General features: G+C 45.8%; 4 protein-coding genes across 5 annotated transcripts in view; 1 reads left to right on the forward strand and 3 right to left on the reverse strand.

The window, feature by feature from the left end:
- Window positions 1-18,765, forward strand: part of PFAS (phosphoribosylformylglycinamidine synthase) — a 50,067-nt gene extending 31,302 nt beyond the window's left edge. The window contains exons 23-30 of one of the 2 annotated variants that reach the window (XM_083410044.1): window positions 1,267-1,412; window positions 3,320-3,530; window positions 4,601-4,692; window positions 7,681-7,795; window positions 8,045-8,203; window positions 8,472-8,624; window positions 9,703-9,913; window positions 18,307-18,765. In XM_083410044.1, the coding sequence (XP_083266170.1) occupies window positions 1,267-1,412; window positions 3,320-3,530; window positions 4,601-4,692; window positions 7,681-7,795; window positions 8,045-8,203; window positions 8,472-8,624; window positions 9,703-9,913; window positions 18,307-18,691 (1,472 nt within the window). In that variant the 3' untranslated portion in view covers window positions 18,692-18,765. Of the gene's footprint in view, window positions 1-1,266; window positions 1,413-3,319; window positions 3,531-4,600; window positions 4,693-7,680; window positions 7,796-8,044; window positions 8,204-8,471; window positions 8,625-9,702; window positions 10,383-18,306 lie in introns of those variants that run through there. The other variant, XM_083410043.1, reaches the window with a different exon arrangement.
- The window catches only part of LOC310663057 (G-protein coupled receptor 4-like), a 303,619-nt gene that overhangs the window by 173,116 nt on the left and 103,653 nt on the right, over window positions 1-26,850 (reverse strand). The window lies entirely within an intron of this gene.
- On the reverse strand, window positions 15,662-16,166 carry LOC310662066 (histone H3.2; the record flags this gene model as incomplete). Its single annotated transcript, XM_083408830.1, has 1 exon — window positions 15,662-16,166. The coding sequence occupies one exon, from the start codon at window positions 16,164-16,166 to the stop codon at window positions 15,756-15,758; it is 411 nt and encodes a 136-aa protein (XP_083264956.1). The 3' UTR covers window positions 15,662-15,755.
- LOC310662086 (histone H2A type 2-C-like) lies at window positions 17,416-18,045 on the reverse strand. Its single transcript, XM_083408857.1, has one exon. It carries the CDS (start codon window positions 17,891-17,893, stop codon window positions 17,504-17,506), a length of 390 nt encoding a protein of 129 aa, XP_083264983.1. The 5' UTR covers window positions 17,894-18,045; the 3' UTR covers window positions 17,416-17,503.

Genomic DNA, 26,850 nt, shown 5'->3' on the forward strand with positions numbered 1-26,850 from the left:
AATCTTCCAGCGTTCAGCTCCTGTAAGGATGCTGCCAGCAGCTCCCGGCTGGTTGCAGGCCAGGAAAGTATAAAGACAAGGAAAAGTTTCTTACAGTCCTTTTTTTTTTATTTCAATCTTTACAGAGAGAGATTATAGAATCCAGCCTCTTGGATAATGGCATTGTCCTGAGTGAATCTCTATCTCCCCATCTCTCCCACCTCCTCTTTCATCATCATCATCATCACCTCTACGGGTGCCTCTGTCTTTGAGCTCTTTGCTCTCCTACTTTTAAGGCTCGCCGGGTTCTGGGCGATGGAGGGTCTGGAATGCTTTCTAATAACAATGTGTCAGCCGGGTGTTGCTCTGGCTCGCCCATGATTTCCCAGCTTTTCCTCTCATCTGCCTCTGAGCTGCGGCCTTCCTCAAACCCCTGCTGTAAATCTATACTGCCTTCCTCTTCCTCCTCCCTGGAAGGGTCAGCATGGAGAGGTAGTCTTCACCATTCCTCCTTTGCCCAGTCCCTGACAGTTCCATTGTCCTCTATAATGTCCTGGCCTCTTTACTTGCCTTTCCCCTGTAGCCTTATGAGGCTTTGCCCTCGGGTGGGAAAAAATATTGCGCCTGGGAAAGGGAAGTGGGAGTCAACAGACACTCAAGGAATAGTTTCAGAGAAAAAGGTTTTATTTCTACCATCCATGAACTGGTAGAAGGAGCAAGTGTGATAGTCCACAAAAAGCATGCACGAGTTCACAATCATGTGCACAAACATATATACCCCTTTCCAGTTCCCTCCTCCTTTCTCCTCCCTCAGGAGTCCTGCCCCATGATGTGTTCCCCTGAGCATGTACAGAAAGCTGTCTTGGAACTATTGTGGACTCTTGGCAGGAAAAGGGGGTGAGGGGGTTTCAGTGTGTTCCAGTTGTTTCATTCTTGTGCTTTGGCATGGTTCCCGGACAGAAAGCAAGTTGCAATAGGGTTCTTTAGCAAGGCCAGAAGGCATGAGAAAGGCCTGAGAAACAATGGACTGTTCTCTACCTTTGTTACAGCAGAGCAGAATGTTTCTGATGCTTAGCTGCTGAGAAAATGATTTTGAAAAGCTTTGAGAAGCTTTGAGCCTGCTTTGGTGGGGGGTGACTTCGGGCCTAGGTGAGGTCACCTGTCCTCACCTTCCTTCACACCCCTTAAATTAACTAGCACCCTTCCCTGCAACCTTCCCTTGTTGTTTCGCATGTCCTTTTCCAGTTCCCTCACCCTAACACAGCTGCGCTTCCTCTCTTCCCTTAGCCCTTGATGTCCTCTTTGCTGAGGAACTGGGCCTGGTGCTGGAGGTGCCCCGTGCGGCGGCGGCCGACGTCTGCCAACGGTACCGGCGGGCTGGTGTGCGGTGCGTGCCAGTCGGGCATTCAGGTCCCCGGGGCCCTAATGCTATGGTGAGTGTGGACTTGAGCCCTGGGGGGCAGCAGTGGGGGAAGAATTGCTTAAAGGGTTGCTGTTAGATATTATTTCCAGGCCACCTTTCAACCAAGAAAGACCCTCCGAGGCAGCTCACAAAGGACACCACACAAACACAACTTTCGAGTAAAAAAACAAACAAACCCTTTCTAGTTATTTATTGCATTTATATCCAACCCCTTTTCTCTGAGGAGGCGGCATGCGTGGTTCTTCCCCTCTTCCTCCTTTTATCTGCACAACACGCCTGTGAGGTAGGCTAGGCTGAGAGGCAGTGGCTGGCCCAAGGTCACCCAGTGAGCTTCATGGTTCAACTATGGAACTCACTCCCACAGTGATGGCCACCAACTTGGATGGTTCTACAGTGGTGCCCCGCAAGACGAATGCTTCGCAAGACGGAAAACCCGCAAGATGAAAGGGTTTTCCGTCTTCAGAGGCGCTTCGCAAGACGAATTTCCCTATGGGCTTGCTTTGCAAGACGAAAATTGACGAAAATTTTTGAGTTTTTTTTCTGCTCCCAAACCCCTTTTTCTGAAGCGCTAAGCTGCTAAAAGCCTTTTAGCAGCAAAACCGCTAATCCCTTAAGCCTTTAATAGCCGTTAATAGCCCTTAAACTGTCATTGGTGCTAATAGCGCTAATCCGCTAATGGGCTTGCTTCGCAAGACAAAAAAACCGCAGGACAAAAAGACTCGCGGAACGGATTCTTTTCGTCTTGCGAGGCACCACTTTATTATAAATAATCTAAGATCTGTATAATTTTATTAACTTTTTTACAATTTAGAATATTCATTTAGATCAGCATTTCCCAACCTTGGGCCTCCAGCTGTTTTTGGACTACAACTCCCATAATCCTCAGCTAGCAAGGCCAGTGGTCAGGGATGATGGGAATTGTAGTTCGAAAACAGCTGGAGGCCCAAGGTTGGGAAACACTGATTTAGACAACCTTAAAATATCAATAACTTCTTCTCTTTCCATGGTTCATTTTGCATACCATAAATCCCTGCATATTTTATATAAACTAAACCATTCAGTATTCCGTTATTACTTCCATCAAAACTTATATACACTATTGAATTTATCCTAATGCTGCCAACGTTTTCAAGTGTACACAATTTCCCCCCATATAGTCAATAAACATTTTCCATTCTTCTTTAAACGTATGTTCTTTTTGTTCTCTTATTCTGTAAGTTAGATAAGCAAGCTACACGTATTCGATCAGTTTAAGTTGCCATTCTTCTTTAGCTGGGACCTCGCTCATTTTCCATTTTGGGGCTAACAAAACACAGGCCGCAATAGTGGCCTACAGAAATAGCCTTTCTTGACACCTGGGAATTTCCATCTGAATCATCGTCAACAAAAAGGACTCTGGTGTTTTTTTTGGGGGGAAGGTGCTTTTAAACATTTCCCCCCCAATTCATTATACAGTGGTACCTTGGGTTACAGATGCTTCAGGTTACAGACTCCGCTAACCCAGAAATAGTGCTTCAGGTTAAGAACTTTGCTTCAGGATGAGAACAGAAATTGTGCTCCAGTGGCGCGTTGGCAGCGGGAGGCCCCATTAGCTAAAGTGGCGCTTCAGGTTAAGAACAGTTTCAGGTTAAGAACGGACCTCCAGAACGAATTAAGTTCTTAGCCTGAGGTACCACTGTAAATTATTTCCCAATACTCTTTTACCCTTTCACAGGTCCACCACATACGAAGCGTTCTTCCAACTTGGATAATTTTAGAAGGGTGTTTGTTAACTGCGCCATTTCAGCAAATTCTTGTAGCTTGTAATGCCAGTCCACTTACTCCCCTCTTTACGGTTTTTCCATCTCCCACTGCCAATGCCCCCTGCTTTTTGTTGTTGTTGTTGCTAATTTGCTGCCTTGTTGTGACGCTTTGCAGATCCAGGTCACCGTGAACAGCCAGGAAGTGTTGGCCGAAAAAGTGTCCACCTTGCGCGGCTGGTGGGAAGACACGAGCTTCCAGCTGGAGAGGCTGCAAGCCAACCCAGACTGTGTGGCCCAAGAAGAGGCAGGGCTGACCAAGCGCACGGAGCCCAGCTACACCCTGACCTTTAACCCCCAGGAAGAACTTCCCCTGCTGCAGGAAATGGGTATGGGGCAGACCAGGGCCAAGAAGAGGGGTGGGGAAAGGGGGAGACCGCCTGGTACCTGAGTAAAGGTTGTCGACACATTGAAAGGAAGGAGCCTCACTTGCCTAGGCAAAATGAACTTCAGTTGGTCTACCCTGAGTTGGGCTAGCGCTAGATACCATCCTGAGAAAAAGGAAATACAGTGGTGCCCCGCAAGACGAATGCCTCGCAAGACGGAAAACCCGCTAGACGAAAGGGTTTTCCGTTTTGGAGGTGCTTCGCAGGACGAATTTCTCTATGGGCTTGCTTTGCAAGACGAAAATGTCTTGCGATTCCTGGGGGGTTTTTTTCGCTCCCCACCCCCTTTTTCTAAGGCACTAAGCTGCTAATAGCCTTTTAGCAGCTAATCCCTTAAGCCTTTAATAGCCGCTAATAGCCGCTAAACCGCTAATAGCGCTAATCCGCTAATGGGGTTGCTTCGCAAGACGAAAAAACCGCTAGACGAAGAGACTCACGGAACGGATTCTTTTCGTCTTGCGAGGCACCACTGTAGAGCTGTTGCCTGACCTCTTAGCAGATTAATTTTAGCAAATTAAGTGATTGCATTTGGGTAAAAACAGTGGCAATGAAGTGAGAAGTGTATATTTTATTAGCTTTGGACAACACATGCATGAGCCCTTGTAGCCATGATCTTAGGAGACACATCCTTTTGCGAGAGGAAATGGGGGATTCATCTTCTGAGATGTGATAAACCTCGGTTGTCAAATGTAATCTGTTCCGGAAGTCCATTTGGCTTCCAAAATGTTCGAAAACCGGAGCGTTTACTTCCGGGTTTCCGGCATTTGGGAGCCGAAACGTTCCAAAACAGAGGCGTTTGGGAGCCAAGGTTTGACTGTACCTGTATTAAAAATTATGTTTTAAAAAACCCCTGCCCACTTAATCAAGAACACTTTTTGAGTTGACTTAATCAGTAAGGCCCCTTTTTTTAGTTGACTTTATTTTGAATTGTGAAATCGATTAATTGTTCATGGTAAAACCTTGCAGCCTAATCGCGAAGGGATGACAACAAACCGTGTATCTTTTCCCTACAGCCCTTCCTGCCCCCCGTGTCGCCATCCTTCGTGAAGAAGGGAGTAACGGGGACCGTGAAATGGTGGCGGCGCTCCTCATGGGTGGCTTCCAGGTGAGCAGACCAATGTGGATTTAGTGAAGGCATCGCCCACAAGTGCTTTGAGATGAAGATCTCTAACCTAATAATGTCAGGAGAGCCCTGCAGGATCAGGCCCCAGGTCCAACTCCTCCAGCATTCTGTTCTCACAGCGGCCAAGCAGATACACTCTCCCCTCTTGTGATGGCACTCAGAGGCACAAAATGATCTCTGGCACTGGAGGTGGATCTCGGCCATTGACAAGTGAAATAACTGTGTCTTAGTTCAGCTGAAGTGAAGGCACAAGCAGTGGCGTAGCATGGGTTGTCAGCACCCGGGGCAAGGCAAGTAATTTGCCCCCCCCCCCGCTGCACTGTCCCTCCCCCAGATAGTCCCTCGCTCTCTCACCACACCGCACGCCTGGCACCCTCCCCTCCACAGTGGGCAGCGACCTGGCGGCTCGGATCGGATTCGCACAGCCAGCACTGCAGTGAGAGAGAGTGAGTGAGCCAGGTAGGGGCAGAGAGCTGCGAGTGTGAGCGCGCCCCCCCCCAGATGTTGCGCCCGGTGCGGCCGGCCCCCCCTGCACCCCCCACGCTACGCCACTGGGCACGAGTCAGGTGTTGGTCATCAGGTGAACCGTGCGTAAGCAAGCTGCCAGCTAGCTCTGCGGAGGCTCTTTATTAGCACAGTATGCAAAACCAGTCAAATACATTTTGGACTGTGACCTTTACACATCTTCCAATCCCGAGATCAAGGGGTGGTACAAGGTTATTTTGGCCCCTGTTTCCACCGCGTCACTTTCCCCTTGCACAATGTTTAATCGAAAGAGACAAAGGTCACAGACAGGGCACATCAGACTACAAAGAGAGCAAAAGGTTAGATAGAGGGCATGATGTTCAGACAGCTGAGGCCTGTCTGCAGGTGGAAGTGTGCTCCACACCTGGCGATCATTCCTTCATTCAGCGGTCGGCAAACTAAGGTCCCCCGGGACAGATCAGGCCCCCCTGGGTACTGCATCTGGCCCGTGCTGCGAAGCCAGAACCCGCTGTGAAGCCGAGACTCCCGGTGATGGCGACGGAAGGAAAAGGCTGAGTGGTGGTGGTGGCTCTGCCAATCAAACGCCATGCCTGGTTAACTCAGTGGTGTTTGATTGGCAGAGATGTCCTCATGCTGCCCTGAGGTAAACCAGGCGTGGTGTTTGATTGGCAGAGCCACCACCACCACTCAGCCTTTTCCTTCCGTCGCCGCCACCACTCTGGTGCTCCTGTGGGCCAGAGAGCGGAGCGGACAAGCTCACTCTGCCTACCCACAAGAAGCAGCAGCTGTGGCGGTAGCCCCTGGGCCGGTAAGTGCAGCAGGTAGGGGTGGGGAGGAGGACTACTTGCCCCCCCATGCCTCTTCTTCCAGCCCCCCCCCCCAGTGCCGCTTCTCCAGCCCAACACAAGGTCTGAGGGACAGTGGACCGGCCTGCTGCTAAATTTGTTTGCTGACCCCTGTCTTAGTTATTTATTACACTTAACATACAGTGGTACCTCTGGATACGAACAGGATCCGTTCCGGATCCCCGTTCGCATCCTGAAGTGAACACGATCCGTGTTTGCGGGTCACGATTCACCGCTTCCGCGCATGCACGCGACGTCATTTTGACCATCTGCGCATGCACGAGCGGCAAAACCTGGAAGTAACACTCTGTTACTTCCGGGTCGCCGCGGAGCGCAACTGAAAGCACTCAACCTGAAGCAACTACAACCCGAGGTATGACTGTACCATATTTTTCTCTGAGGAGCTCAAGGTTTGTATTCGTGGTTCTCCTCTTTCCTCAATTTATCCTCACAACAAACCCTGTGAGGCAGGTTAAGCTGAGTGACCAGGCTGAGTGTGAGCTTCATGGCTGAGTGAGGATTGAACCCTGGTCTCCCAGGTCGTAGCCTGGCACTACGCCACACAACATGGAGTAGGTTCATTGAGATTAATGGACGTAAGTCATTTCAGCGGGTCTCCCCTCAGTAGGACTTTAACATTGGATATCACCGAAAAACTGAAGGAACCGAAACCTCACGCAAGGAGGGGTGGCTAACACCCCAGAGGACAGGATGACACTTCAAAACGACCTTGACAGATTAGAGAACTGGGCAAAAACAAACAAGATGAATTTTAACAGGGAGAAATGTAAAGTATTGCACTTGGGCAAAAAAAATGAGAGGCACAAATACAAGATGGGTGACACCTGGCTTGAGAGCAGTACATGTGAAAAGGATCTAGGAGTCTTGGTTGACCACAAACTTGACGTGAGCCAACAGTGTGACGCGGCAGCTAAAAAAGCCAATGCAATTCTGGGCTGCATCAATAGGAGTATAGCATCTAGATCAAGGGAAGTAATAGTGCTACTGTATTCTGCTCTGGTCAGACCTCACCTGGAGTACTGTGTCCAGTTCTGGGCACCACAGTTCAAGAAGGACACTGACAAACTGGAACGTGTCCAGAGGAGGGCAACCAAAATGGTCAAAGGCCTGGAAACGATGCCTTATGAGGAACGGCTAAGGGAGCTGGGCATGTTTAGCCTGGAGAAGAGGAGGTTAAGGGGTGATATGATAGCCATGTTCAAATATATAAAAGGATGTCACATAGAGGAGGGAGAAAGGTTGTTTTCTGCTGCTCCAGAGAAGCGGACACGGAGCAATGGATCCAAACTACAAGAAAGAAGATTCCACCTAAACATTAGGAAGAACTTCCTGACAGTAAGAGCTGTTTGACAGTGGAATTTGCTGCCAAGGAGTGTGGTGGAGTCTCCTTCTTTGGAGGTCTTGAAGCAGAGGCTTGACAACCATATGTCAGGAGTGCTCTGATGGTGTTTCCTGCTTGGCAGGGGGTTGGACTCGATGGCCCTTGTGGTCTCTTCCAACTCTATGATTCTATGATTCTAAGGAGTTCAATCTCCTCCCCGCAATGTTTCTGTCACTTCAATCCCCTCCCTTCCTGAAAGGCCTCCTGTTTATTGTCTTCTCTCCGTCCTCACTTCAGGTCTGGGACCTCACCATGCAAGACTTGTGCTCGGGCGAGATGACGCTAGACTCCTTCCGTGGCCTGGTGTTTGTCGGAGGGTTCAGCTACGCAGATGTTTTGGGTTCTGCCAAAGGTCAGCCTTGCCTCTTGCAAGGAACGGGGCCGTCCTCTTGCCTCGGGTCGAGGAGAAAGCTTCCGCCCAATCTTGTGGCAAAGGATGGCGGCCTTGTTGCTGGGTTTTGGGCAGGGGATTCCTACCTGCCTCACGCTCTTTGGGAGATGCTGTTGCCGCTGATGCCACGATAGCTGTGGGGTCTTTGGCGTGCGGTCCAGAAGGGCTTGCAACATCCAGACAATTCATCTCCTTTTTTCTTGCTTGCAGGCTGGGCAGCTTCGGTGAGCTTTAACCGCCGGGCGCAGGCTCAGTTCCAGGCCTTCCATCGGCGCAGAGACACCTTCAGCCTGGGCATCTGCAATGGCTGCCAGCTGATGGGACTGCTAGGCTGGGTGGGGACCAAGAGCGCTGATGTGCAAGATGAAGGTAAGTGAATTGGTAGTGGAATGGACTCTCTCGGAAGATGGTGCCCTCTTCTTCACTGGGGGCGTTGAATCAGAGATTGGATGGCCAATCATTCTTTGATTTTTTAAAAATACTTGCTTCGGCTTTTTTTACTGACAATGTCATTGTTTTATTTAAACCCCGTTGAGGTTTGTTTGGGTTTTTTTTTACAACCAAGCAGTATGTAAATCATATGAAATAAAAAAAAAAAGAGATATAAAAATTTTCTTGATCTTGGTTATTATTCCAGGTGGCGCCATTCAGCCAGGTGTGCTGCTGAGTCCCAACAATTCTGGGCGCTTTGAGTCTCGTTTTGTGAGCGTCGGCATCGAGGAGAGTCCGGCACTGATGTTGCGGGGCATGGCTGGTTCTACCCTGGGCATCTGGGTGGCGCATGGAGAAGGTAATCTTTGTTTTAAAAAATTGAGTGGGGCGGGGAGAGGGTTCATAATTAGGTTTAGAAAAACCTTCAGTGCAAGTAACTGGAAATGGGGATAAAACACCAGTGATTTCTGAAAGGCATAAAAAAATTTAAGGGGTTATACACTAATATGTAAAATGACAAATTATATTTATTTTAGAGACAGGAATTAAACATGCTTGATTGATAGAAAAAATGTTTGCAGTTTTAACTGGCTTTCTGTAATGTTTGAAGAAACGTATTCAATATGTTGCCCTTAGAGCTCTGCTGCATGTAACAGCGTTGACTTTTAATAACATAATTACAATAATTAATAAGCTTCAGTACTGGGAGCTGGAGGCCGCCTTTTTCATTCTTTAAACATTTCTATTTTTTAAGAGAACACAGAAGCATGCAAATATGAAAAAACCAAGACATAAAGCTCAAAGTGCGAGAAGCTAAACAATGCACACTCTTTATCAAGAGGAGCTATTGGGAATGGGGTTAAGAGGAGAAAAACCTTTTTTCAAGTCCAGTGATCCCTCTGACTTATGCTAACACCACTGCCTTGCATGCATGTGCATGTTCTCCTGGGAAAGATTCTAATTCCAGTAAGAAATCCCCCCCTGGTTTGTTGGTTTTTAGAATTCAACACAAAGCATTGAGAAAACTGCCTTGCTCATGTGGCTTTGTGGCCACATTTGCAAGTTCCTATTGGACTGAGAGTACCGTATTTCTTGCTCTATAAGACTCACTTTTTCCCTCCTAAAAAGTAAGGGGAAATGTGTGTGCGTCTTATGGAGCGAATGCAGGCTGCGCAGCTATCCCAGAAGCCAGAACAGCAAGAGGGATTGCTGTTTTCACTGCGCAGCGATCCCTCTTGCTATTCTGGCTTCTGAGATTCAGAATATTTTTTTTCTTGTTTTCCTCCTCCAAAAACTAGGTGCGTCTTGTGGTCTGGTGCGTCTTATAGAGCGAAAAATACGGTAATCTAGGCTGGCCAATGGAGAGAGGCTGCCGCATAAATATTGGGAGAGTCCACGACTCATCACTCACCTTTTCCCCCTTCCTCTTCCTGCAGGTCGGATGCGATTCCGCTCAGATGAAGTCCTGGCCCAGGTGCGCTCTGCTCGCTTGGCGCCTCTCCGCTACGTGGATGACCAGGGCCTGCCAACTGAGGAGTACCCTATGAATCCCAATGGGTCTCCACTGGGCATTGCGGGCATTTGCTCTCCCGATGGGCGCCACTTGGCGATGATGCCTCACCCTGAGCGATGTGTCCTTCCCTGGCAGTGGCCTTGGATGCCCGCCTCCTGGCGCCAGTCTCTGAAGGTCTCCCCGTGGCTCCGCATGTTCCAGAACGCCTGCGAGTGGTGCTTGCGCTATCCCCAGGGCCAGCCCTGACCTTGCTTTCCGCTGCCTTTCTGAAAACTTTCTACACCCACTCACAAGCTACGCTGCACCATCAATTGCAAGCTGGACTAGACCAGATTAGACACGGTCCCTGTGCTGTGGATGCAAAACTTTCCAGTGCTGTTATCCTCATACATAGTCTAGGTCCCTAGCCCCCACACCCGCAACACACATTTGAATGAACTTAGGGAGGGGTCAAGGAAGAACGGATGTGCAGTCCCTCCAATGGGCACAGGGGGGTGACATTGTGCAATAAATAAGTTGGTTTGTACCAATCCAATTGTGGAACAATGTGGGACCAATGGAGTTTCTATCTTGCCAATAAAAGCAAATTTGAATTTAGAAATACGCACCTGTTTGTCTGTGGCCTGTTTTTGTTTTCCTTTGTAAACTAGGAAAGAAAATCCCAGGTGTGAGTATGAGTGTACTGAATTGTTTCATTTACTTGAGTTAACTGCCCAGTGGTCCACAGCATACATCTATTAATTAATGAGTTAATTACCTGTAAATAAATATATATTAAATTTAATGTTTAGTAAACCAAGGTATACAGGCTAACATGCCCTCTGCCATTTGAACCCAGTCTTCTGGCCACTGGGTTCCCGCCATTCCGCTCAATCAACAGTCTAACCCTCTGAAAGGATATTGTCAAGGTTGGTGGAAAGTCAAGAGGCAAAATGAAGCTGTTGGCTACAACTTCTCACTCCCAAAGGCAAAATACATGGGAAAATCTTTAATATAGGAAAAGGCATAAATCCCCAATTACCAAATAAATTAAAAAAAACCAAAAACACACATTTTAAAAAATCAGTAATGCTGAAGAAGGGAAAATGCAATGTTACAGTGAGATGCATAGTAGCTGAAGTCCAAAGAGGCCATTTATCGGATCTGTTATAAGGCATTCCTTTGTTAACAACATAAGAATAGCTGCACTGGATCAGGAATAAGATCCATCTAGTCTAAAACTCCATTTCCATTGTGGCCAGTCAGATGTAACAGGAAGGGCGGTAGAGCATCTTCCTTGCATGCAAGAAATCAGTGTGGACAATACTGACCTAGATGGCAGTGGTGTAGCGTGGGTTGTCAGCATCCGGGGCAAGGCAAGTAATTTGCACCCCCTAACCCGTGGATTTGCGCCTCCTAACCCGTGGATTTGCGCCCCCTAACCCTAACCCCCAGATGTTGCGCCCGGTGCGGACGGCCCCCCCTGCACCCCCCACGCTACGCCACTGCTAGATGGTGGTCTGACTCTGTGTAAAGGCAGCTTCTTAATGTTTCCATGCCACTTAGCAGCTCATGAGGAGGATGTGAAGGCAACAGTCCTCCACTAATGTCTGTTGGCATTTGACCACAGGTTTTTGAGGTTCTATACAGGAATCTTGCTCTTCTCTCATATCATTTGCTGTTCCTGTGCTCAGAAAGGAAAAAAACCAAGCCTTTGAAGGACAAAAGCCCTCAATTTCATGCAGAGCTTCTGATCTCATAAACCAGATGTACATTGAGCAAAGACACTGAGATCCCAAGAAATCCAGTTAGTCATACACTGAAAGGCCTTGTAGTCATACACTGAAATCACCCCTTAATGCCTCTGGCCTTGACTAGTTGCTCCTCTGCAGATGCTTGACTGACTTCTTTGTGGGGCTTTTTTAAAAAAAAAACAAGGAGCCACTAATGGAAGAGAGGGCCGGTGCAGGCAATTGAGGGTTGGACAAGCATGGATGAATGCCGTCCACCCAGGAGCAAGAGACAACTCGGCTATGAAGCTCACTGGGTGACCTTTCAGCCCTAACCTACCTCACAGGGTTGTTTTAAGGATGAAATCGGGGAGAACCACTATAATCATGGAGGAAAGATGGGATATAATTGAAATAAACACCAGTTCAAAATGCCTTGTAATTATATAAACAACTGCCTGACATTCAGAAGACATCTTAAGGCAGCCCTGTTCAGGGAAGCTTTTAATGTGTGACATCTTAATGTATTTTTGGTCTTTGTGGAAGCCACTCAGAGTGGCTGGGGAAACCCAGCCAGATGGGCGAGGTACAAATTATTATTATTATTATTATTATTATTATTATTATTATTATTATTATTATTAGCAAATACCTTAAGGGTTCTTTTTTAAAAAAAGGAGGAGTGAGGTTGATGCTCTCCCCTAGAAGAACTAATATTGAGAGCAGGCCAGAAATAAAAATAAAACTACATTATAAACCCATTATTTCCCTAATCTGACTGAATCAGACCTCTGCTAGTATACAGGAACCCCAGAAGATGCCTCATAGGCGATGGATGGAGGATCCAAGCGTGCTCAACCGATGCACCGTCGTCTTACTTTTATGTTGCTAAAAATATTTGCAACTGCTAAGCACATTGAGTGTGTATATTGTAGTATGTAGTTATGGAAGCTTCCAGAGGCAAGTGGCCGGTTAGCTCAGTTGGTTAGAGCGTGGTGCTAATAACGCCAAGGTCGCGGGTTCGATCCCCGTACGGGCCAGCTGTGATTTACCTTTTTTTAAAACAAAACAAAACAAAAAATGCTACCTTATGAACTTTCTCGTCATTTCACAGTAGGAAGTTATACCCTCTGATGCGGTTCCAAAGGTCCTAGTAAGCACTAAAGTGGGGAGATAAGGGATCGGCGCGTTGGGGTTCATCGTCCTAAAATCTAGAATACTGTAATGCATACAGATTATTGCTCTTTTTCTATTGCATGTTCTGTTTCTTCCACGTCGCTTTGAGTTAGATCCATAAAATTCTGGCCAAACAACAGTGTCGCTCGTGCATTAATGTATACCATCTCCTTTAATTGCTGTGGAACGGGAAAAGCAGTAGGAAGTCGTTGTTTATAGCTTCCACACATACTTCTCAATCTTCGGTCCCCTTTGACTTTTTCAATCAATTTCAATTAAAAAAACACCGCTTTGGTTCCACTGGGGCTCGAACCCAGGACCTTCTGCGTGTAAAGCAGACGTGATAACCACTACACTATGGAACCCACGACAAGAAGAAAGGTGGTATTTTCCTACTTATAAGAAATGTTACTGTTTTTAAAAGGGATGATTGTAAAGTTGTAGCGGCTCACTTAGTAAAGAGGCTTCCCAATTGATATCAAATGCTGTACATCGCAAAGAAATGACACACAACCTGAGAAGAAACACGCGGCTGTTTTGAGCAAAAGGAAGCATCCCGAGAGCTCCTACCGGAAGAGACGAGGTGGCCGAGTGGTTAAGGCGATGGACTGCTAATCCATTGTGCTCTGCACGCGTGGGTTCGAATCCCACCTTCGTCGACGCTGATTTTACCCTTTTTGCTATTTCTTTCATTTGTCTGTCATTCCCACAGGCGAAACCATTCTGAGCGCCCGCCCCAACTTTCTTTAGCAAACCAACATAAAGGTTAGAGATGCTTTCCCGTGTGGTGATATGACTTTCCCCTCCCATAAATTTCGTTATTTGGACAGGGATGTCTACAAAATAGTGTTTATTTGCAGCCCAATATTAGAATTGGAGAACACACAAATGCACGGAAGCGGTGAATCTGGAGGCATGCTCTCTGCCTGAGATTTGTTCACGCAAATGTAGTTTTCAAACTCTTGCTTTGCCTTGCAAGTATATTATTATTATTATTATTATTATTATTATTATTATTATTACTACTACTACTACTACCGTAATCCCTCGATTCCAAGAGAGCCCAGACCATAGCAAGTTAAAAAGATACAATCACGTGGAGATGGTGGGATTTAATAAAAGCAGCAATCATCACAATAGCAATAGATCGACATCTTCAACCGTGAATGTAGAAGGCAAGGGCAAAGATGGGATTTTTACACAGGCAGAGCCAGCTAGACAGAAACGTCTCTTTAATGGAGAAACGGTAGAGAAATGACGTCCGGCAGCGCCCTTAGGTTACAGAAATCTAATCAACTGTGTGCACAAGCCTTTCACATTGACAGGCAATGTGATTGATAATTGACATGCAACTGGGTGTTTGGCACTTGCAAAAGTAGAAACTCTTCAGAATATTAACGAGGGAGAAGTCAGCGATTAAATAAAAAGCATTTCTTTTAAACTGAAAGATGGAGAAACCCTGCCGCCGCGCGCACACACAAACGTCATGAGTTTGTAAGGCTGTCTAAAGAACCCTGCCTTCACAAGCAGAGTGGCGCAGCGGAAGCGTGCTGGGCCCATAACCCAGAGGTCGATGGATCGAAACCATCCTCTGCTAAAAGTAGTTTTTTACTTAAGAAAAAAATTGAATGAATTTAAGTTGTTGCAATTCACAGGCTTGTCTTCAAGCTTCAAAATCGTGTGTGGATTTATGAGTCATCGTCAAAGGCTATAAGGAATTAGCTAAACTCCCGTTTACCCTGCAGACCATCAATGCACTTAAAACGACCTTTTCCTCTTTCAGCCCTGCTTCGATTTTATTTCACATCGAAATGTCTGTGCTATTGTTATCAGCTGCGGAAAGTTGCGGCAGCCTAAAACTCTCCCGCTTCTTAAAAAGACCATCCTTAGCCTCCTCCTCACGAGTGTGGGTGACAATGAATGGTGCTCTCTCTTCTATGAAGGCGAAAAAGTCCTCTGCACGTGACCAATGAACTTTCCCCATGTTTATTTACATGCATTGCAGCAGGGTAGAAAACTGGTCCTGCTTCTTCAGCGATAACCCATCGCAAAGCATTTTAAACTATACAGCGCCACCGTGTGGGCGATAGGTTTCCTTCATTGCGATAGATTTCCCCTCCCCACGCTGGGGACTAAATGGCTGCCGCCTCCTCCTCCGCAGATTAAGGGGAAAGGAAACTGGGGAAAGAAAGACCGTTTTCACCGAGGGTGATTCCTGCTAACAAGCTGATTTATCAGCTGATCCTCACTGTTGTTACACATGGCTCACTAAACTTCTTAAACCAATGCGTTATAATGAAATAAACTTTCTTCAACAAAGAAACCCCCTTTCTTAAGTAGTCAGGATGGCCGAGCGGTCTAAGGCGCTGCGTTCAGGTCGCAGTCTCCTCTGGAGGCGTGGGTTCGAATCCCACTTCTGACAAGTTAGCTTTTCTTGGTCAGATTTCGCGGCCGATATACTGTTTTTCACCTGGCATTTATTTCTCCCTGCGTTACATTGCCGTGCAAAACTCCGGATCACTTCATGAGAGCAATGTGTGTGCTGCCCTCCAAAAGGAAAGAAATGCTGGCATTACAGCAGTCATAGTTTTTAAGCAGCCCATGAGTATTTTTGACATGGCTATGAAAGAGGCTGCCTTCAGTTTCAAATCTACATTGGGGTGGGGAAGTAAAGCCAGGAACTGCTTTAAGATTGCAACGTTTCTACCCCGAGCCAATGTTAGTTATGTAACCGATTATTTAGCTTCCTGCAATTAAGCGGCTTAGCGTCTTTTTTCCAAGTATTGTGTGCAGAACATAAAAATGGAAAAAGTAGGGTGGTGTAACTTACTAGGTTAAGAGTTCCATGGAGACTTATAACTCCTAAACGTAGTTTCAATGTAGTGTAGTTACTAAAGATAATTAGAAAACTAGCAAACAGATTATTCAAATTATTGCAGCTAAAGATTAAGAATCGAACAGATATTCGGCAGCGGCAAGAGATAATTTAGTATCGTGCGAGCTCTTTTCCAAGACCATGTGGTGGCTCTTAAAAGAGCCTTTGTGGTGAAACAGGATTCGTGTTCTGGGGACGCGTGCAGGCGGGCGCTTCTCAGGCCCTCTCTCCGCGGATGCGCCTGGCGAGCTGGATGTCCTTGGGCATGATGGTGACGCGCTTGGCGTGGATGGCGCACAGGTTGGTGTCCTCGAACAGGCCCACCAGGTAAGCCTCGCTCGCCTCCTGCAGAGCCATCACGGCCGAGCTCTGGAAGCGCAGGTCCGTCTTGAAGTCCTGCGCGATCTCGCGCACCAGGCGCTGGAAAGGCAGCTTGCGGATCAGCAGCTCCGTCGACTTCTGGTAGCGGCGGATCTCGCGCAGCGCCACGGTGCCCGGCCGGTAGCGGTGAGGCTTCTTCACTCCGCCCGTGGCCGGCGCGCTCTTCCGGGCGGCTTTGGTCGCCAGCTGCTTGCGAGGCGCCTTCCCGCCAGTCGACTTGCGAGCCGTCTGCTTTGTACGGGCCATCTTCCTCTTCGCGCGGATAGAAGCTTCTCGGTCAGAAAGGCAAAAGAAATGAAGCCAAGGGGTCTTTGGACCGCCTTTTTATAGCCAGCGGCTGCGTCCTGATTGGCTGAATGAGGTCAGGTGACCGTTGCAGAATTTGAATTTCCCGGGCTCGGCATTGATTGGATAGACTTTGCAGCACCGCCCTTCGTCCTTCCGCTCCTTCCCAAGGTTTTATTTCCTAGATAGATGGAAATGCAATGCTATAAGAAATATAGGGATTAAAGTGGTTTATTCTGTTCATCCCCCCCGCCCTCGGAAAACATAATAAAAGTAGGAAGAGTTTTCAACAATTGCCCACCTCATCGCAGCACTTAGCCGTAAAAATAGGTGATCTGTAGGACCCTGAATGTTAAACTACAGTGAATTTCAGTAGAGTAAGCTTAATACTGGGCACTGCATAACATACAGCGAAGACTGATTGGATGCCTTAATAAATTCGTTAAGGCTGCTGCATTGCTTTGCACGCTTTCTTGGGAGTAAAGTGCACTGGGCTGAGCGAGACTTCTCCGTAGACATTCATAGGATCGGGCTCCATGTCTTTATTGCAGCTCGTCTGTAATCCTATACCCACTTTCCTGGGAACAAAGTCCATTGAAATCGGACATTTCCTTCTAAAGACTAAGAATTCCTTTAGCCTTACTAAAGAAACTGAGTTGCCAGATAATGTAACTTCTGTTAACCAACGGATAATTTGAAAGACGCGCCCTAACGTGTGATTGGCTACTTAAGGGCCCCCGCCCTCAAAATCCCGCGGGGTTTTTCATTTGAAATTGCCGCCAAAACCGCAGCGGTTTTATGCTTTCAAACATGGATTTCACAATTGTGTTCGTCTCGTAATTGTGCAATTCTATGCAGTTTCACAACACAAAATCTCCGAGTGTAATCAGGTTACTCACAGCGGAATGGGTTAGGTTTGCAACTACGCTCATGAAATTCGACCATGAGTGGAAATATTCATTGAAGGGAGAATTTAAGTGGGAAGTTCAGAAACATTTTATCCTTCTCACAACAGCCTTCTAGTATCTTTCAAGAGTGAGATGTGATGTAGCAGAAGCCTATATAGTTGCAACTTTTTTTCACTGCAAGAGTAGCACAGATCACATTATTTAAATTGTATCATGGATATTGGCCTTGAAACATTTTCCTACACCTGCTTAAAACGACGCACGGTTTCAAACAGCAACACTAAAAAACCTAAAAGTTTCACATGATCAAAGCTCTTTATGAAATTGTGGGTGGCTCTTAAAAGAGCCTTTGTGGGGTTTTTTCCTGCTGTAGTTCCGATTAAACGCGATCTATTTTCCTTTTGCCTTGTGGCTCTCGGTTTTCTTGGGCAACAGCACAGCCTGGATGTTGGGGAGAACGCCTCCTTGAGCAATGGTGACTTTGCCCAGGAGCTTATTCAGCTCCTCGTCGTTGCGGATGGCGAGCTGCAAGTGGCGAGGGATGATCCTGGTCTTCTTGTTGTCCCGGGCAGCGTTGCCGGCCAACTCCAAGATCTCAGCAGTCAGGTACTCCAGCACAGCAGCCAAGTAGACGGGCGCTCCGGCTCCGACGCGCTCTGCGTAGTTCCCTTTGCGCAGAAGACGGTGAACACGACCCACGGGGAACTGCAGCCCGGCACGAGAAGAGCGAGTCTTTGCCTTGGCACGAGCCTTGCCTCCTTGCTTTCCACGTCCAGACATGATGCTAGTTTCAAAAGAGTATAAAGCTCACGATTCCTACTAGAAAGAACACAAGCTGAGAAACAAATGCGTTCCTCGGCCTTTTATTCAGTCCTGCGGATTGTAAGTGCGCATTCCCATTGGTTAGCTTTCGAGTTTCACCCTATCTGTCCAATTGGAAGGCCGGTGCTGTTTGCTACCCAATAGGCAGACGGCATTTATGCCACCCAATAGAAATCAAAGTTTTAGAATTCTACTATTTGCATGTAACAATCTAATCGTCCAATAGGCGTCGCTGGTTTCTGAGCCAATGAGAATTCGAGTGTTTCAATCCTGCGATTAGCATGGAAGCCGTATAAATACAGGACGCTCAGCAGCTGCCTTCATTTCTTCTCGAATTTCCGGTTGTTTCGCCTGTGATTGAGTGATTACAGCATCATGCCTGAGCCAGCCAAGTCCGCTCCCGCGGCCAAGAAGGGCTCCAAGAAGGCCGTCACCAAGACGCAGAAGAAGGGCGACAAGAAGCGCAAGAAGAGCAGGAAGGAGAGCTACTCCATCTACGTCTACAAGGTGCTCAAGCAGGTCCACCCGGACACGGGCATCTCGTCCAAGGCCATGAGCATCATGAACTCCTTCGTCAACGACATCTTCGAGCGCATCGCGGCCGAGGCTTCCCGCCTGGCGCACTACAACAAGCGCTCCACCATCACTTCCCGGGAGATCCAGACCGCCGTGCGACTCCTGCTGCCCGGAGAGCTCGCCAAGCACGCCGTCTCCGAGGGCACCAAGGCCGTCACCAAGTACACCAGCTCCAAGTGAATTTCGCCTCCTCACATACCCAAAGGCTCTTTTAAGAGCCACCCACTTTTTCAGAAAAAGAGCTGTTGCGACTACGTATTTTTTAACTTTACTTTTTAATTTTCTTTTTGCATTTCTAAACTGCAGGGTGATTTACAATATAGTAGGGTAACCAACAATGCTCCGCCCCAAGCTTTAAATGCCATAGATTGCTTCATTAGTCAAAGGGCTGAAAAAACAGGTATGTTTTTGCCTGCAGCCTAAACAAGGTAAGTAACAAAGGTGGCGGGCGAGCCTGAGGGCAGCATTGAACAAAGATGGGCGTTACTACTATGGGAGCATTGAAACGTATCCTTATAGTACGAAGACTTTAAGGAGTGTTGTGCCACAGTTCCTTGGCTAATATAGGAGTTTTAAGAGTGAGAGTCGAGACTTTGTCCCTGTCATTTTAAAAAAATGAGCTGATTTCTAAATTCCTCCCTATAAATTTATAGCTAGGCTATGTTGCAACTTCAACGAATTTAATGTTGCAGTTAATATACTACAGACCCTTCTTATTTGGCTATATTAATGGCAGATAAGGGTATCTACTTCACTTCCGCATCAGTGACAGTCTCTAAATCCAAGTTGCTGTGGAGCAGCCTAAAATGCATTTTGTCTCTTTAACCATGGTTGCAATAAGTTGCCAACCCTAGAAAGAAGCATTAGGGCCAGTTTATTTGACAACCCAGTAAATTAGGCTTGGTTAGAGACGTTTGTGCTTATGACATAGTCATATCCGCTTTGAAAAATTCGTATCCTTCCTCTTCTCTTTCATCCTTTCATTTGATGAGGTTTCAATGTCACGCTTCCGTGTTACGGAATAGCGCTGCAGTGATAAACTCACATATGGACGTTTACAAGGAGTACAGAGTTACAGCAACACGTGATGGTTGCAGATTAATTCCTTCTAGTTTGGGTCTGTCCCAGATATAAATTGACTAGCCCTGGTCTTGTTTCACACAAAAAACACGTTGTTGTGTGGTCTGCCATACTATCTTGATTAACAAGGTTGCTAGAGACCTTACTTGTGGGAGGGAGCACGATTATTAGGTTCTTTGCACATCGTAACTGGAGTGTTTTATTTTTCCGTGAAAGAACTCGAGGCAATTTCAGTAAATATTCCTGGTATCCCTGCTGAAAGGCGTCCAATTTCCTTGTTCCTTGTCTTCTGGCGCCGCCTTGTGATGTGATTTATAAAAACAATGCGCAGGATGTAGAGCGTTTCCACATGGAAAGAATGAGCAACGTGCAGCTGGCCGGTTAGCTCAGTTGGTTAGAGCGTGGTGCTAATAACGCCAAGGTCGCGGGTTCGATCCCCGTACGGGCCACAACATTGTATTTTATGTATGTGAAGCGTCGCAAGGCTAATATAACAGCAAACTTGAGCATATATATTCCAATGGAAAGTGAGGCCTTTCTGACCCAAACTTTAACCCAAAGCATTTGAGCATTCTGGAGAAAGTTATACATCTTGCTAATGCTAAATGTGTTAATAACGTTTAATGCTAAACCAGCAGGGGAAAATATTTTGCAGAGAAGCTACTAGTTTTGCTGTCCTCACAACAAGCTTAATACTAGGGCACTGAAAAGCCCAAATCAGATGTTTTAAAAGTCTTTCACCTCTTCCGATGAATGTTGAAGATGTTGGGGAGTATTGAAAACAGTACATCTTTTCATTTGTGGAACAGCTGCCAAAACTGCATCTCTGGGTGGGTGATTGATAGTAGCTTCCCTGAGACATAGGAACCTGGAGTTTGTAAAAGAGCCTATGCTACACAATTTCTACTTACTTGGCTGAGGCATCTTAAGAACTTGAGTGATAGACTGTCATAATGCTCAATCCCATAGGCCAATGGCCCATCTAGTCCAGCACCCTCATTCTCACAGATGCCTGTGGGAAACCAGTGAGAGCAGATCATGAACGAAAGAGCCCTCTCCCCTCCCATGGTTTCCAGCAATATTCAAAAGCATTGCTGCTTCCAAATGTGGAGGCTGAACATAGCCATCATGGCTAGGAGCCATTGATAGCTCGCCCCTCCATGAATTGGTCTAATCCTCTTTTAAAGACATCCAGGGAATTTGATACATAATAAAATAATAATAAATACAATGGTGACAGTCTCTGCCTCTTGTGGGGAGTGAGTTCCATAGTTTGATTATACATTGAGTGAAGAAGCACTTTCTTTTATCGGTCCTAAATCTTCCAACATTCAGTTCCATAGGATGTCCATAAGAATAAAAGAAAATTATTATAAATCCATTTGGAGATGGCATTTAACACCAGTCAGATTAAATCAAATAAACAAGGAATATTCAGTGTTATGTTGGAGGGGATGCCAGGAAACAGGGAATTATGTTCACATGTGGTGGGGATGTCAACATGTTTTTTTAAAAAAACCCGACAAAGGGTGTTTAAGGAAATAACAGAAATCACTGGGTTAAAGCTGACCAAAAGTTCAGAGGTAGCATTATTATCAATTTACGATGGGGTGGAAGGTTCGCAGGCTGTGAAGGACTTACTCACAAATTTATTGACAGCTGCACAAATTATGATAGCTAGGAAGTGGAAGGGACAAGCAGAATATAAAATGGAAGAATGGTGGAAAGAGCTGTGGGATATAGTTATCAATGGTAAATTAACATGTGCCATTAAGGTAAGACAGGGAATATACAGGAGAAATGATTTTGAGGAGATATGGAGGGTGTTTGCAGAATTTGTACTGTTAAAATGGAAAGGAGTCAAACCATTGCAAGAGGTGTTGAAATTTTGGGAGGTTGGATGGTGTCGGTGGTGGGGTGCACATTTTTATTCTTCATTATTTATGATTATTACTTTGTCAAAACAAAATAAAAAACAAGTGCTGGTGTTATGAGAGAGGGAAAAAAACTTTTTTCTACTTCCACTTGCATAGCTTTATAAACTTCACCTTTTACTTGCCTTTTCTATAAATTAAAAAGTACCAAACCAAGCATCCTTTCTTCATAGGAGAGTCACAATGGTGGTAGCCCTTTTCTGAATGTTTTCCAGCTGGATAATATCCTTTTGAGGTGGTGTGAAACTGTACACAGTGCCCCACCATAGATTTGTATAGCAGCATTATGATACTGGCAGTTTTATTTCCAGTTCCTTTTTGAATGATTTGTAGCATGCAATTCACCTTTTTCATTGCCGCTGCCAACTGGGTGAATATGGTCACTAAGCCATCTACCACATTATTACCCAAAGTTCTTGCTCCTGGTCCATCACCTCCAGTTCAGACCCCATGAATGCCTGCATAAAATTAAGTTTTTGTTTTGCTCCAACATACATGACTTTACTTTAACAACCCTGAACAATTTAGTGTCATCGGCAAACTTGGCCATCTTGATTGCTCAGTCCTAACTCTAAATCATCGATGAAGAAGTTAAAAAGCACAGGTCCCAACACTGATCCTTGGGCACATTGTACCACCTGGTCAATGGCCAGGAAAATTGGCAACATTATATATGTTTAGGTAGCTAGTATGGAAGTGAGAGCTGGACCATAAAGAAGGCTGATCGCCAAAGAATTGACGCTTTTGAATTATGGTGCTGGAGGAGACTCTTGAGAGTCCCATGGACTGAAGGAAGATCAAACGCATCCATTCTTAAGGAAATCAGCCCTGAGTGCTCACTGGAAGGACAGATCGTGAAGCTGAGGCTCCAAGACTTTGGCCACCTCATGAGAAGAGAAGACTCCCTGGAAAAGACCCTGATGTTGGGAAAGATAGAGGGCACAAGGAGAAGGGGTCGACAGAGGACGAGATGGTTAGACAGTGTTCTCGAAGCTACAAACATGAATCTGACCAAACTGCGGGTGGCAGTGGAAGACAGGAGTGCCTGGCGTGCTCTGGTCCATGGGGTCACGAAGAGTCGGACACGACTGAACGACTAAACAACAACAACAAGGTAGCTAGTACCACCCGTATACATAGCGCTTATACAGCTGACACAGAGACAAGTTGCTGCTCCAAAGCCATTACAATCTAAAATTTTACAAAGAGAAGCTGGAAAAGAAAGATAACTGTGTAACCTATGGAGGTGTTCTAATCTAAGGTCACCCTTTTGGGCTCAAAGACTCAGGTTGCATTCCCAGTGAGTAGACAATGACATCCACACCCTGCCCCATTCATGATGCATTAAAAGTAATGGTTGTCTGGCAATCTAATCTGGGTCATTTTGCTTCAGTTGCATCAATGGGCACTCCCAGTCTGTTTTTATCTTTGGGTGTGGTTCAATAAGATACTGGCATTTTCAGGCTGTGCATTTAAAGTAGTTTGGGAGGTCTTGTGCAACAAACCTGCAATGAGACAACAATGAGGAAATGCACTAGAAAGTGCAGGATAACACTTGATTTGAAACAACTTTGTTTGGCCTCCCAGCAAACAAATCTGACAGTCTTTCCTGGGGCCAGATGAATCTGATGCTTCAGCATGTGGCCTCTGAAACCCTCAACACATTAAAAGAATAATGTTTAGTAGATTTTGAAGACTTGGTTGCTAGATCTGACAGTCCAGTAAATGCTTATGTTATAAGAAATCGAAGGTGTTGTAAATAAAATGAATGTTCATAAGTGCACAAGGCAAACACACATGCGTAAGTGCATAAACCACATGTCTGAAATAGTTGTTGTTGTTTAGTCGTTCAGTCGTGTCCGACTCTTCGTGACCCCATGGACCAGAGCACGCCAGGCACTCCTGTCTTCCACTGCCACCCGCAGTTTGGTCAGATTCATGTTTGTAGCTTCGAGAACACTATCCAACCATCTTGTCCTCTGTCGTCCCCTTCTCCTTGTGCCCTCCATCTTTCCCAACATCAGGGTCTTTTCCAGTGAGTCTTCTCTTCTCATGAGGTGGCCAAAGTATTGGAGTCTCAGCTTCAAGATCTGTCCTTCCAGTGAGCACTCAGAGCTGATTTCCTTCAGAATGGATCGGTTTGATCTTCTTGCAGTCCATGGGACTCTCAAGAGTCTCCTCCAGCACCATAATTCAAAAGCGTCAATTCTTCGGCGATCAGCCTTCTTTATGGTCTGAAATAGTACAGAAGAGCAATCCTGAAGCCATATTGAGTCTTAATGATGCCAAATATTATTATGCAGAAGGAAATATATTGGATAAACCTCCCCCTATGGTTCTTTTCACTTACAAATTCTTTTTTAAGGGAATATTTTGTGTATGAATAGGCTAGGCCTATGACCTGGATCAAGAACTAAAGTATTTACCATCTCAAAAGAAGAAACTAGACTTGCCAGGTAATGCAATCAGTGGCCATTATCAAAGACCTTGTCAAACAGGAGATAAGCCACACCCTAGAGAGTTGGACTGTAAAAGCCAACCCCATCCCCCCCCCCCCCATAACACATGTGAAATAAATAAGGCTTCTCTTCAGTGGGGTGAGACTGATTCCAAAAGCACTCCTCAATATTGTTTTCATCCTTAACCACAGAAAAAGCGCCCTCTCCTTAATGACCCTCAGTTCATCTCTTCTAGTAGGGAAGGGCCTTTGGTTATAATTAAAAGCCAGGATACCTCTGAGCATGCTCTGAACCTAAAGTGCACTCAGAGTACCTTTAAGGCCTTTTTCAAACATCCCAGGCAAAGCAGTATTGAAATACCTTTGCAAATTCCAGGAAGACTTTAACTGCAGATTAATTTCAGCTGTGTGTGCTTCACAGCTGCAAAAGTGTCTTGCTAATATATCAGGGCGTTGTTTGGTTTTCCAAATGAAGTACCTTTCTTTTTTCTTTTTTCTTAAAAAAATCCAAAGCAGAACAAAGTTATTTTACTGCAGGAAAAACAGCAACAAGGCTTGTGGCATCTTAAAGATTGTCAGATCATTCCTGTATGGTAGAAATTTTGTGGCCACAAGCATCCTGCAAAATAGGTTCGTGAAAGCTATATGGCATAAGAAATAAAGTTGCTTATATCTAGGAAGCTCCAGGACTTGTTTTTCTTTAAAGATATCATCTTACAATTGTGATAAAATGAACACATTGTTTGTGTACATTTATTTAACCTGGTAATGCAGTAGAAACAAAAGAAGGGAAAAACAAAATGTGGAGATGAGCTTTGAAGAAACTAAAAAAAAAAAGTAACTGCGTTGGCCGGGAATCGAACCCGGGTCAACTGCTTGGAAGGCAGCTATGCTCACCACTATACCACCAACGCCTTTGGTGTAAAGCTGGTTATTTTCTGACTCTTTATGGCTAAGCATCCTATTAGTTATGCCTCTGAGTTTCCACATGGTGGCGCCATCCACTAAGGATTTGAAAGTTGTGGGTCGCTTCATACATTTATGTCGAAGTTTTTCAAATTTCACTCCTTGAGGGGGAGGGGAATCCTTTTCTCTACACCTCCACAACTATAGTGAAAATTAAAGCGCTGTCGAATGGTAATTCAGTATCGAAACACACCGTGCCATCTTTCTGAAATGTTTTTTTCTAGTTCCATGGCTCAACTTCAAATCTTTAAGCACCTCTGCTGATTCTCTAAGATTAATGAAAGCATCGGTTATTGATCTGGGACGCAGGACGGAACAAGGACCCTTGAAGGGTCTGGGGAGTAAAACTTATGCTCCAGGTGAGGCTCGAACTCACAACCTCGGCATTGCTTTCACAAGTACTGCTGTATAAGTACCGCGCGCTAACCGATTGCGCCACTGGAGCCGCTGCTCCAAAAGCCTCTGCCCAGTTTTCCTTGTGTGGCTCTCAAAGTTTTCGAAAGTAGTGTAAAAAAAATTTAAACGACAAATCTAGCACAGAAAATTCAACTTATTTATTTTAATGAAGGACAGACATGCATAGCAAGGATTTCAAAGTAAATGGGAAAGATTTTCCTGGAGTATTCTTAAGTCACAATCACATCTTGGTGTGCCTGACTTTTTAAGACCAGGCCGCCCCGGGAAGTGGTTTTGCCCCACAGAACATCCACCGGAGTAAGCACGACAGTTAAGTTGGAATAAGCATTCAAAAAAGGATTATGTTTTAAAAGCACGGGGTAATCTTTCGAGCTACACAGAACTCTTTGTCAAGGGGCGTGTTCAGAAGTAGCTTGAAAGAGTAGAAGCATCCAAGCCACGTGAGCACTTCACTGTCCTTGAAACTTCAGAATTTTTTTTAATGGCAGAAGTACTGTACTAACAGAAGTCTATGTAATAAAAATCAATCTTGTCAGAAGTGGGATTCGAACCCACGGCTCCAGGGGAGACTGCGACCTGAACGCAGCGCCTTAGACCGCTCGGCCATCCTGACTTTCTGAACTCCTACCCCCCCCCCCACGTATTTGCAGATTACAGTAATACATTCTCCCCTCTCCCTCTTCCTAATGCAAACCTTTGGCATATTATAATAATGTAAACCTTTATGCTTTATCACTGCATCATCATATATTGATTTTTTAAAAAGGTATACCTCCAAAGTACGAATTTCAATAAGATTACGAAGGAAGCACCCTCATCGACGAAGGCAATAAATTGTTATACAGTACATCCAGCTGCGCGACTAAAATTTAAGGAACTTCAAGGGTGCTGTCTCAAGGTATATTATGGAAGCCTTTGAGAGAGCTGCCCGCTTTACGGATTGGTTCTCACGTGCAAAGTCATCACGTGGTTACTGGACACTTGCACAGGATTCACACAAGAAGCATTCACAAGTGTACATTATCTGTTTTTTAGTATGTTTGATGACCGGCCACTGAGCAGCGTAAACTGGCTGGACTGAGAAATCCATCGTGCGTTTGTGTTGATGTGGCGGGGATCAAAGGTGTGCCGTAACTTTGTTGGTCCGTTCCTAGTCTTTTTAAAATAGTGACGGAAGAGGAAGCTCTCTGCAGGCTGATGATTCAGATTAATTAGAAAACACAGTGCTGTGGTGTTCGGCGAGGAAAATGTACCGTCTGGAAGTTATTAAGTATGGTCTCAATTGCTAAGCTCAAATGTCACCTTCCGCGACATCAACTTGAACAGCAGATTGAAATCGTAGCTATTTCCATAGTATGAAAGGTTGCAGAGTTGTTTATCACTTCGTAGTCGTGGCCGAGTGGTTAAGGCGATGGACTAGAAATCCATTGGGGTCTCCCCGCGCAGGTTCGAATCCTGCCGACTACGCGATACTTTTTTTTGTT

Source organism: Podarcis tiliguerta, assembly GCF_965153285.1.
Source record: "Podarcis tiliguerta genome assembly, chromosome: 13".
Lineage (NCBI taxonomy): Eukaryota > Metazoa > Chordata > Lepidosauria > Squamata > Lacertidae > Podarcis > Podarcis tiliguerta.

Bases quoted from the DNA above. Each gene is read 5' to 3' on its own strand.
- LOC310662086 (XM_083408857.1), bottom strand. From the start codon at position 17,893: ATGTCTGGACGTGGAAAGCAAGGAGGCAAGGCTCGTGCCAAGGCAAAG.